General features: G+C 40.1%; 1 protein-coding gene across 1 annotated transcript in view; it reads left to right on the top strand.

Annotated features, from left to right (window-relative positions):
- CALCR (calcitonin receptor) overlaps positions 1-12,895 on the top strand; it is a 140,682-nt gene extending 127,787 nt beyond the window's left edge. Inside the window, exon 12 of the mRNA XM_019533292.1 lies at positions 10,648-12,895. Coding sequence (XP_019388837.1) covers positions 10,648-10,869 — 222 coding nt within the window. The 3' untranslated portion in view covers positions 10,870-12,895. The remainder of the gene's footprint in view (positions 1-10,647) is intronic.
- Positions 12,896-13,138: the final 243 nt, after the last annotated feature.

Genomic DNA, 13,138 nt, shown 5'->3' with positions numbered 1-13,138 from the left:
CAGGGCGGCTAGGGTCTGGAACCAACTTCCAAGAGAAGTGGTGCAGGCTCCTACCCTGGGGGTGTTTAAGAGGAGGTTAGACGAACATCTTGCTTTCCTGCCATGGCAGGGGGTCGGACTGGATGGTCTGCTCAGTTCCCTTCCGACCCTAGAAACTATGAAACTATGAAACTTGGCATCAAGGGTAAGTGCTGCTCTCACCCACCCCTATTTATACTATTGGTTTGAAGTCAGGCAGAAAGTAGAGTAGAGCGGCATCTTAAAGACTACTGGAGTCAGAAAATATGAGCTTTAAAAAGCAACAACCTACTTTGTAAGATGCTATGAAAGAACTGGCAGAAAGAAAAGTTTTATACAGAACTGTTAAGAAAGGAAGTGGGTTGATTAGATCATTTGAGGTGAATGAGGTAGTTAGCACTTGGAAGGACACTGGAGTTCACTGCTGTTCCAGATAAAGGGATAAGAAACCATGATCCCTGTTGAGACCCTTGTTAACACAATCCAGTCTATGGGTGGTTTCTTGTTCTTCAGTTTCATATTCAAGTTGGTTTTGAAGTTGGGGTTTTTTTGGTTTAAAGACAGCTACAATTAAATCAGTTATGGAATATCTAGGGAAGTTAACGTATTTTACTCTAGGTTTTTTGTGCGTTTCTGGACACAAAATGGAATTATATATAACTCCTACACAGTTGCAGTAATTGCATGTGAAAGTAAAGACACAAAGTTTTCTTTTAAAAACATTTCTTTAACTATAATTTTAAAAAGGGAAATTACACAAAAATGAGGATGTTGGAAAGAAGTTAAAAGGAACAGTCAAAAATATAAAACAGCTGCAGGTAGCATGAAAGTTGTTTAAAAATACTATGTTAGAGGCTCAGGAAAAGTGTATACCACAAATCCAAAGGATATCAATTGGTCCAGTAAAACCCCTGCCTAAATTAACAGTGGCGTTAAGGAGACTGTTCAAGGCAAAAAGGTATCCTTCAAGAAGTGGGAGTGCTCAAATGTAAAAAACAGGAAAGCTTACAAAATCTGGCAGGTCAAGTATAAAAGCAAAATGAGGCAGGCCAAAAAAAGAATCTGAGGAATATCTAGTAAAATCTGTTAATCATAAAAACTTTTAAAACAACATCAGAAGCAGGAAGCAGTGGGAGAATTGATGGGACCATTAGATAACCAGGGTGTAAAAGGTGCACTCAGAAATGAGAAAGCCATGGCAGGGAAACTGAACAAAATCTTTGCATCAGTGTTTATGCAGAACATACTGAGAAAACTCCCATACCAAATAAATTCTTCCTTGTAGGTGGGTCTGAACTGTTGGACCACATTGAAGTGGCAACAGGCAAAGACTTAGAACCAGTTGATAAATGCTAATAAGTCACCAGGACTGTATGGCATTCATTCAAGAGTTCTGAAGGAATTCAAAGGTGAAATTGCAGAACTTCTGGCAATAGTATGTATTGGTTAAAAGATAGGAAGCAAAGGGTAAGGCTAAATACAGGTTTCCCTCTATTTATGCGGGTTCTTTATATGCGAATTTGCTCTTATGCGATGAGCATATTTAAACCCATAATTCGTTATATGTGAGGTAAATTCACTCTTATGCGATCAGCATAGACCCTCCTCCCTTCCCCCCACTCAAGCAGGTAAGTCTGTGGGGAGAGGGGAAAGGGCCATGGCCCCTCTTACCCCAGCCCAGCTGCAGTGGCCCCAGAAGCTGCTAGTGCCAGCTGCCTACAGCTACCATGCCCTGGACCCCCCAGGGCTCTGTCTGTCTCCACTCACCCCAGCTCCTGCTACAGCTGCCCCAGGACTGGCCAATGCCAGCTGTTTGTAGTCACTGGGCTGCACCGTGCCCTGGTGCAGGCAGCTGATGTCAGCTGCTCCTGGGGCCGCTCCAGCACAGGCTGGGGTGAGTGCGGACAACCAGAGCCCCAAGCGGTGCGCGATGCAGCACTCACACCAGCCCCAGCTGCAGCGGCCCCAGGTGCAGCAGAAAGATCTCACCAAGCTACATTAGCAGGCAAAAAAAATGGCAGATGAACTCCAGTGTTGAAAAGTTCAAGGTAATGCATCTGAGGAAAAATAACCTCAACTAGACATGCACAATGCTGGGTTCTGAACTAGCTGTTATGATTTAGAAAAGAGACCTTGGAGTCGCTGTATGTAGTTCTCTGAAAATGTCAGCGCAATATGCAGTGGTGAAAAAAGGCAGTAATATTGTGTCAACCCTGCAGGCCCAGAAACTGGCACAAGAAACAATGGTGAGTTCCCACTTTTACAAAATCATAAGGGTTGGTCACAAGCCAACGGGCCAAAGAGAGGGAACAGGTAAAAGGTAAGGAAACACCAACACTGTGGTAACACACTCAGCACCTTAATTTCTCTCTCACATCTCTGCAAGCCACATCTCTCCCAAACAAGCCTCTAGTCTTAGAGTGCTCAAACAGCAGCCTGCATCTGCCCCCGGTTCTGAGTCCAGCTCCGTCAGTCCACGATCCCGGCTAACTGAGCCAGTGAGCTCTTCAGCGCCACTGTGCACTCCCTATGTAGGACTGACCTGAATCCCCATGCATGCAGCTCTCTTCTCTTTTCCCCTTCCTCTAGCCTAGGGCTTTCTCTTCCTTTTTCCTTTCTAGGAGTCCCAGTCCAAATTAATAATAAGTACAGCTTTGCAGACTGCCCCTGGTTCCTACTCAGTTTGTGGAGGAGCTAGAAGCAGTCTGCAAACCTGGGGTCTATTCAATTTGTGATTCCACAGATTTCATGGAAACCACAAAATCAGGGATTGTCCATGAAATCAACTTTAAAAAAAAAGCTTAATAAAAATTGGGAGCCAGTGGTCCTTGCTGCCACTGTGGCCTGGCCTCAGAGCCCAGCCAGGGTGTGAAGGTGCTGGCTGGCAGGGCAGCACAAAGGGCAGCAGACAAGATGGTGGCCACCCCCTAGTACCTCCTCCCCTACCGGGGCCTCTCCACCAATCAGCACTGAGGGTCAGGGCCACATGAAGGGCAGTCAGCAAACAAGATGGTAGATGCCCCCTTGTCCCTTCTCCCCCACCAGGGCCTCTCTGCCAATCAGCGATGAGGGGTGGGACCAGAAGAGCATATCCAGAAATACCCACAGAATTTGCTCTTTATGTTGCAACCAATCCACAAAAATTGTTTACTCTCACCGTGATTTAAGTAGGTCCCTACTCCTGCTGTTACACACATAGCATTCACATTACAATATGGTGTGCATCACTAAAAAAGGAACTGAAAACGAAGCAGAACATCAACATGCCACAATACAAATCCATGGTGTGCCCATATCTTAAATGTTGTTTAGCGTTCTGGTCTCTGCATCACAAAAGAGATGTAGGATAGTTGGAAAAGGTAAAGAGAAGGAAACCAAAATGATCAGGGGGATGGAGCACTTACCATACCAAGAGACGCTATAAAGGTTAAGACTCTATTTGGAAAGGAGAAGTCTGAGAAGGGGATAGGAGAGAGGTCTACAAAATCATAAAGGGTGTGACAAAGGATCTGTTATTCATCAAGTCCCAGAATACTAGAAGTAGAGGACAGCCATTAAAATGAGTAGGAGATAGATGTAAAACTAACAAGAGAAGTATTTTTTTTACATAACACAGATGACTTGGGGAATTCTTTGCCACAGGATGTGGTTGAGGCAGATGGTACAGACAGGTTCAAAAAGGGGACTAGACAAATTTGTGGATGATAAATTTACTAATTGCTGTTGAACACAACAGTTGGAGAGTTGTCCTCTAGCACATCTGAACCAATAATGCTGGATGCCAGTGAGGTTAATGAATAGAGACCACTCTAGATAAGTTGTTTTCAACATTTTGGACCACTAAAAAGATTCAAGTGGTGGTGCAAACCCCTTTGAATTGTAATTGTGAGTATTCACATACTTTTGATTGATCATAGTTATCTTTCACAGACTCCTTAGACATAGTCTGCGCACACCCCACAGACCACAGGTTGAAAACTACTGCTTTAGATATATCCAGTTCAATGTTTTCCCTCCAAAGCAATTGGTCAATTGGTCAGACCCAATATGGCCCTTTTTATAGTCTTATATTTATCCAAAGAAGCTTTTTTCATGGAGATTAAAAGTGATTTTTTCTGCTTGCTGAGACTTGGTTACAAACTTCCTAGCTTTCAAGCGCCCTCCATCCACCAGATCATCCTGCATCTTGTTATGCTGGTAAGGTACTCCAAATCATTATGCATTTCTTCCTAGAATGCTCAATATATACATGTACAGAAGAGTGTAACATTATAAGGACTTCAACCATAATAATAGATTCTGATACCATAAAACAGAAAAGCAAAGCTTGAACAAGTATTGCCACTCACACCTAAAATGAAATGATAATCTTTGTAATCACATTATAGTGTCATATACTTTATGCTAGAGAAGGACCAAATTAAAGAGTGCTGAAAATGTATATGCCTCCAAACTTCATATCAGCCAACTTTCATAATATAAAACACTGAAGCAAAATCCTAGATCTGCATGTTGTATTTTTATGCCTCTACATTTTAGATCCAGATATGAGTTTTACACTATCTTTGCTAAATGCTTTGCAATTTAAGCTATTGGTAGGTCAATCACATTGGGCATGTCTACATGTGACACTATATCGCCATAGCAACACACTACAGTGATGTAGCATCTACAGGGAAAAACCATGACACTGAAGCTTTGTCAACCTAGCAACTCACTCCCTCAGCATAGCACATTGCTACAGCGACATAGCAGCTAAAAATAATTGTGTGCCACACACGGTGCAGTATGGGCTGTTCCTGCACTGTCATTTAGTATTTCCAAAAGGAAGGAACAACAACACTGTGGGGCACTTGTATACACACCCACTGAAATGTTCCAACTTTGCTGAAAAGATCTAGGCTGGCACTGTAGCATTTTGAAGCTTTTGGAAGGCTTTTGAAGGCTGAAGTAGCAATGGAGAAATGTTAAAGGTGCAAAAGTTAAAAAAAAAACCACTGAAAACTGAGAGCAACTTAAAGCTATTTTACTTATTTACTATGTTCCATCTGACTTCTCTGGTTTGTTAATGCTTTTGATAATTCAGTGTAAAAAAATGCATGTGTCTGTAAACCTCTGATAATCAGCCTTGCCCGTTTCAAAGTATAGTAATGAACAAGTGTACTGTGTGTCTATAAGGTAGTCCTAGTAGAATAACTTTTAGGTCCTAGCTGAATACTCATTCAATAACTAAAACTTCAGTGAGAAGAAATAAATTGCTTTATATTGTACTAATGTATCCATAATATGTTAGGCTAAAAACCAAAAGCCAAGTTCCAGAAAGGTAATTAAGCATGAAGTAACACATCCCAGTTTTCTTATTTTTTGTAAAATATTTACATAAATTAATTTAGGAATCCAAATGCATATATTTGGGTTAGGAAATTATATCATATTCACTTCATTATTTAAATTCAAAGCTGCTTCTGCCTATTTATAATTTAGTGATCGCAATAAGCAGCTAGTAATGCTAACACTTTAATAACTTTGACAAGAATTCTGCTGCAATTCAGCTCCAGGCAAATTAATATATTACTTAAAATTAAGTGCCTTGAAAAAAAAGCCAGATATCCAGAATGTTTACATTCTCTGGAAATGCTAAAGTTTGACTTTACGTTTTGGGGTTTTGTTATTTTTTTTTTTTTGGGGGGCTTCCCCAGCACTAATTCAAAGCAAACCATTCATTATACATTTTTCAAGAGGTCAAGATTTCAGACACTCAAAATTTCAAAGAATGTTTGGTTCTAGATTGGCTCATTTGGGTTATATTGATCATGGCCAGTTGCAAAATCTGAATATGCCTCTGGGTACAGTAACAAAACATGAAGAAAACCTGTGATTTATAGATTTCCATACCTGATTATCTGTTGCTGATAACCAATTACTACAGCCATTAGGGAGTTCATTCAAAAGGTGGAAGGAACCAAATCATAACACACATTCACTGAATCCCTACTCACCACGTAAAGCTTTGGATGTTTACATACATGCCACTGGAAGTGGTGGGGGATGGGTGTAGCCCTTTAATTAGAGTGGCTCCAACAGCCTCATCAAATGAGTTTTAGTTAAAGTTCCCCTACTGCCATTTTTCAGCATGGGGATGCTGATGCATGTGATGCTGGAGTCAGATGGCGTGCAGCAATTACCACACTCCAGCAGGCTCAATTAATCCAACGTGCTGTAATTGCAGCACATCAGAGCAGTCTTGCTGCACCTGTATAGATGCCCTTTATGACATAAATAATGGTCAGTAAAATATAGATTGTCCTCTTGTTGAAGGGACAGTGAATTTACAACACTGTATCAGTTTGCAAAGGGACTGGGAACTGTAAAATCTGCTGCAAACGCACAGATTTTCCAATATCAATAATGAGAGAGGTACTTAGAAGTCTCCCTATTATTCTCCCATAGACAGTTATAATCATGTTCATAAGCAGGGTGAAGATTCAAAACTTAGGTTTAATGTGGGCATACAGCAGGTTTAAATTAAATGTTTCCACTTCCAGACCATTTGAAAGTAATGATGGGCCTATTTTATAGCACATACCTTGCAAACTATCTGCTAGTACCCACAAATCAAAAAGTTACTGGCAGATATCCAAGTAGCATTAAATATGCTCATAATTGTATAGTCCATCTAACTGGCTTCCTCAAGATGTGGCAGATAAAAGGAATTCTCAGATTAAATTAAATCTTCAGTCCAGGGTTCAATAAAGCCTCTTTGCATCCTCTCCAGCCATTTTTCTCCACAAGCGTACTGGGATATTGATCACAGTTGTCTTGTCTCCACTTACCTATGTAGTGGTAAACATACCCTCTCACATCCCACATCCCATCCCTAGAACGTATGTTCTGTTACAGGTTTAAACAATCTGATCACTTAAACTGGTTTATGTGTAATGTCTGTCCCTAGCCTTAGAGACTGAGGAGGCTGGAGAGAAATATAGGTGTGCCAGAAGCAAGGGCAAACCTCCCCCTCTTCTTCCTCCTCCACTCACAAGGAATCTACTCAGAAAGGGTCAACTCTAACTCATCTTGGCAGAGCCCCAAGCAATATTCTAGTAGACCTAAGTACAGAAGGGAAAGACCTTGCTCAGAGTGGAGCATTATAACTTGCAATACAAAGCTGCTGATGATTAGAGCTAGTCTATACAAACATTTTGTGCAGATTGACCTGATTTCCTTCACATGCAACAAGTTTCAGGCTCTTCTCCAGACCATTGCCAATGGAGAGATTTCTCCATTGTGAAGGTTTCTTCCTTCAGTCCCCTCTTGTAGATTTGGGAGTGATGTTCTAGACTGCACATTTAAACTTCATGAACAACTGGAAGACTACAAGCTACTTGTTAAGAAGCTGAACTTAATTGAAAACTTTCTGGGAGCAATACCACACAATTCTCTACTTAAATTCTGCTGATCTGTTAGCAATGCCATGTCATATTAGATCATACCCGAGCACCTTTTCATTGATAGAACTTTGCAATGGCATGATATGAAAATTGTGTAGCCAATTTTCAATCCATCTCCATCCTCCTTTTTGGGGAAAGTCATTGAAGAGCTGTTTTTATGTCAGTTCCAGGTGCATCTGGATGTCTTCAGATTCCTGGACATTTATCAGTCTGACTTTCATCCTAGATATAGCACAGAGAATGTGCTCATGGCCTGCATCACAATTCTTTGCCTGGAAATTGACAGGAAAAATTGTGCCCTGCAGATCTTACTAGATATTTCAGCAGTTTCAGATATGGTTACCCATAAGGTTCTGATAAAGCTTTTACATAATCTGGTGGGTATTGCCAAGACAGCTCTAAAATGGTTCCATTCTTTCCTAAGAGGAAGGTCCCAAACGGTAGTGTTAGGGAGATGCTCATCAGCCCCTCAAGACCTTTACTGCAGGTGCCCCAGGGCTTCATCCTGTTGCCCCTCCTATTTCATGCCTATATAAAGCCATTATAACATAGGCCTTATATATAGTATTTCTGTGAGGCTGCACAGAGATTTGGAGTGAAATGTCATCAGTATACCGATGACACCCAGCTCTATTACTCTTTCTTAGCTGAACCAGGCCCTGCAGTCTGAGTCCTTTCCCAGAGCCTGGCTGCAGTTACAGATTGAATATTGCTGAACCAATTGAAACTGAATCCAGACAATACAGAGGCAACAGTGATAGACAAGCCATGTGACTTGAGGTGGGGGCACCTATCATTGATGGAGTTCAGCCTCCATTTGTCACTCCAGTTCATAGCTTGGGGTGCTCTTGGATCCTTTGCTGCACCTGGTTCTTCAAGTGGCAGCCATAGCTACAAGTGTCTTTCACCAACTCTCTCTGGTAAGAAGGCTGTGGCCCTTTCTTTCAAATTCAGATCTGACCACCATCATTAAGGCCTTTTTAACCTCAAGACTAGATTACTGCAGTGTGCTCTATGAGGGACTGTACTTGAAGACCATCCAGAAGCCACAGCTGGTGCAGAAGGCAGCACCTCACCTTCTAAAGGAGGTCAGTTGCCAGGAGCACATAACTCCAGTGCTCCAGAGTCTCTACTGGCTCTCAATAGCTTTCTGGGCACACTTCAAGGTGCTGGTTTTGACCTATAAGGCCCTAAATAGTATATCTATGGGTCTGTCTTTTCCCTTATACCGCATTACAATCCCTAAGGTCAGCCAAGAGCAACCTCCTGTAAGTACCATCAATGCACCAAGCCCACTTGGCAAAAAACACATGGGAAGTCAGTCTCAGCAATTGTTCTTCTGTCTGGACTTCCCTTCCTCCTGAGGCATGCCAGACCCTGAGCTGGGACATCATTTGGAAGCACTTTAAAACCTTCTTATTTGGGCACGTGTTTAGCAAAAAAGCTAGGCTGGAATATTGGCTAGGGAGTTTCTGTTTTATGTTGATGCTTTGGTTTCTGTACTGTTTTGTTCTCTTGTTCACTTTCCTGTTTTATAATATATTCTGTCTTCTTGCTGTAAGCTGCCCTGAGCCTTTGTTCGGAATGGTGGCATATAAATCAAATCAAATAAACATATACATAAATAAATTATTTCCTTTGACTAGCATCAGTGTTGCTATAGCAAATTTTGGTCATGTCCTTTGGTCACATCCTTTATAATTAAGGATGCATGGTAGGTTGCATAATAGTTCTATGCTTTTTCTGTGCTTTGGGCCCTAACAAAAATGAATTCAGCCATTCTTCAGTTTGAAAGTGTAAATAGAAACATACTTCTCCAACTTAAAGGCATTCTAACCAGATTGTCCTGAAATGGATTACAATAAAAAGCTGATATTGGAAACTTGGCATGGACATGTTTTCCTTCAGTATTAAAGGATCAGTCCTGCAAATCCTTGCTTACTCAAAAAAGTAGTCCTTTTGAAGTCAGTGTAACTGTTTGCATAATTAAGAATTTATGGGCTCATTTCTCATAGTTTGGCTTGTTCCTTGCCTTAAAAATAAAAATTTGCAATATCCCTTCTTGGCTTGCTCATGTAACCCACAGTACAGTCAATAAGCATATCATATTTCTAGCAATACTAATGAAAACTCACCCTTTTCTGACAAGAGAATAGCTTCCTTCTAGCTAGGCAGAGAAGAGCAAAGGCAGTGGCTGCTGTATGGGGGGTATGTGAAATTTTACTATATATGTAAAAGAGATTAAAATTTTGGAGAAGGCAAGAATATCAAAGATACCTTAGAGAATCAACAGTATGGCACAGCATAAGGCTAGACAGTGACTTTTGTCACCTTCCTGAGGTAATATGTAGCCACAACGAATAATAGTATTGCGACTCAGAGACACACCTGAAGTCTCAGTTCACACCTTCTTCCTTGCTCTGGGGAATGGAAGAACGTCTTCTTTTACAACAGAGTACTGCTGCTTTTGCTACACTTAGGCAAGTGAAGAGAGCCAGTCCCATTTTACTTCCTACACTGATAGGAAGTAAGTAACTGATATGGGGAGGGAGCAAGCCAGAGTATTCTGCCTTTCTCCTACATGACTGGACTCAAAGCCGAAGAAAACAAAGGAACAAGGCCTGTATAGTCCAAGTCCCTGAATGCCTGTATAGTCCAAATCACAGTCTAGCTCTCACATCTGAAATACATACCTTGTTCTACTTGAGATATTTGTAGAAAGTGCCTTTTCCCCCAGAATGTTATATAGCTGATGGATGAAATTCACCACTGTGAAGAAGACTAGTATTAGACCTAATAATTACTTAAGTTATACTTAAGTTTTCACTATTCATTCCTAGTTTATTCAGGGTGAAATTTACTTAGTGCAGTAAGCCAACATGGATTCCTTTCATTTCACTGGGGAACTTATGTGATGTACACTGAATCTGTGAACTGAGTAAATTTATTCTGAATAAACTGGAGACTATGAGCTGTGAATCTCATTCAACTCAATCTGACCTCAAATGGGATTTGAAACAGAAGTGACTTTTAATAAAATGTGGCATCATGTTACTATTGTAAAATAGAATTTCCAGCATAATAAAAAGGGTAGGAGGCCAGACTGTGCACACCTGTTATAGTCAAGTTGTTGCTGCTGTCCAGAAATCATTATAAAATATTACTTGTTTGACCCTTCCAGGTACAAGGAGCTCTGAAAAGGCAATGGATGCAGTATAAAACCCAGTGGGGTCAAAGGCGACGGGATCACTGCTCTACACGTTCTACCTCTTACACAGCAACATCTATCACCGAGGTCCCTGTGTATCTGTACCATCATGACTCCAACAACGAACAGTTAAATGGAAGATATTTAGATGACTCTGAACTTGTTGCATTAAAATCTGGAGAGACATCTGCCTAGTTTGGAGGCAAACAGATCATTTTACATTCTGTTCATGACAAGGTAGGGAAAAAGAAGGAAGTGCAGCCTTTAATGTCATTGTGAAAGAGTGCTAAACCAGATGACAGGACACATCAGATGCCAAATACAGAACCATCAGCATCTAAGAATGATAGCCAGAAAGTCTGACAGAGAGATGAACATATGATTTGATACTATAACAGCAGCTTTTTAGGACTGAAAGTAGACCTATCCACTGAGCCATCTGGAATTTCAACTGTTCCTGATACTGGCTACATGAAGCGAGAATAAACTAGTATTAACAAGTCAAGGTACCCAATAGCAAATATGAAAGAATGAATTAGAGTGTTTATTGACCTGACTGAACTAAATACGTGACAAAATGGAATTGTTTGTTCCTTTAGATACCTTTCACCCTAAAGTTTTAAACTGTCAGCTTTCATTAAGGTGTAAACTGGCTTGGAAACCTTTACTATTTTCATGTTAATCAACACTGATGCTTTCTTATAAATTTTTGCATTTTGAAAAAATAAGATCATTTCAACATATTCAAATCCTTATCTCAAGAGGACACCATATAGTATTACTGTTCCAGTATCAGGGACATAACAGAAACAAAAGTAAATAGTTGTTGCATTGCAAATGTTCAGCTATTGATACAACACTGAAACATTTCTTTGGGCTTCCTTATGAAAGTCCTGAAGATATGTCAAACTTTTTTTTCAGTATATGCTTGACAGTATACATGTATAGGAAATGTGTAGCCATACTACTCAGCCCTATAACCTCAAAAGTAAGGAACAATCTTTCACTCTGAATAAACCGTGAAATGTATTTCGATTTTAAGAATCATTTTAATTGCTGTTGAAGTTTCTGAGCCTCTAGTGGCTGAATGTTTATCTTTCTGACACAAACAGTAAAAAAGCATAGCGTAAGAGATGAGGAGCTGCAACTAGTGTTACAACAGAAGACAAATGCATTTTTTTTAAAGTAAATATATCATTAATTATTATGTAAATGTCTTTTTTTTATGATTGCTAGACCAATGGTAGAGCCAGAGAGGAATGCGTTTGTACATGTATAAGGTTCTGCTATTGCCAGTATCAAGTAACAATTGCGATCATTGTGCTGAGTAAAATAAATATGTTTTCTTCATAAAGTTGAACTAAAAGACTCTACAAATAGATAAGACCAATGTCTGAGAGATTTTGGGTGATTACAGCTCCTGGAAATTCTGCTCATAGAATTTATATATGTATATAACATAGATCAGGTCTCTCTGAAAGAATTTCCAGAGAAATGTCCATTATGGTCGTAAATTGACTATGGTTATTTAAAAGCCAACAACTGGTGTACGTAAATTAAGGTTCTGTGTGTATGTGTGTGTGTGTGTGTGTGTGTGTGTGTGTGTGTGTGTGTGTGACTAACACTAAGGGGCAATTCTCCATCATTGACAGTTTGCCCAAAAGTGCCCAGCCACATCTGTTTTCACCCACCTCTACCTGTAGTAATATCAGACTTAAGTGAAGCGCATAATCCCTCCCAAGTCCAAGCATTTACATTATCCAGTTATTTCTAATGCCACAGTCCCTACTGCCACTGGTATCACTCAGTATCAATACTCAGCTATATGTAATCTGAATGCAGCTTTAGCACTTATGTGACAAACCTATCTCTGGGTTTCAAGAAGGAAAGGGAGGACCAGGGAGTGGAAAATGAAAAATATTCCCTCCTCCCTTCTCCTGTCTCTGATGTTGCCATTCTGTAAACCTGTACATTTTTCATAAGCACCAGATATTTACATTATAAGATACAAAATTTCCTTTTTCTTTACTCAATTGCTGAGTTTTGTTCTAGGATTTGGCTTTTTCTTGCAAAAATCAGACTTTTTTCTGAAATAAGTGATTCTGTTCCACTTTCAGCAATGGTTTTGTGCTTAACTCTTATAGTCCTAAACTCATAAGAACGCCCAGTAAGGATAGAAAGAAAACTATTTGAAATACAGGCAGTCCTCGGACTTACAACACAATTGGTTCCTGAAAACCACGTCTTAAGTAGAAACATTGTAACTTGGAACCAATGTTCATAAGAAACAATGTTATGAATGGGAGATTAGTTCTGGCACCAAGGCCCGATACCCTGTTTTCACCAAAAATAACCCAGAATTTTGTACTTAATCAATTATAGATGAGTAATATAGCTACATTAATGTACTTATGTTGTAAATAGCAGTCATATTGATTTGGAAGGGCTTTTTTGAGGTGACTCT

This window comes from Crocodylus porosus, unplaced genomic scaffold (assembly GCF_001723895.1).
Source record: "Crocodylus porosus isolate Cpor-Errol unplaced genomic scaffold, CroPor_comp1, whole genome shotgun sequence".
Taxonomy (NCBI): domain Eukaryota; kingdom Metazoa; phylum Chordata; order Crocodylia; family Crocodylidae; genus Crocodylus; species Crocodylus porosus.
This window is presented reverse-complemented; position numbering and strand designations above follow the sequence as displayed.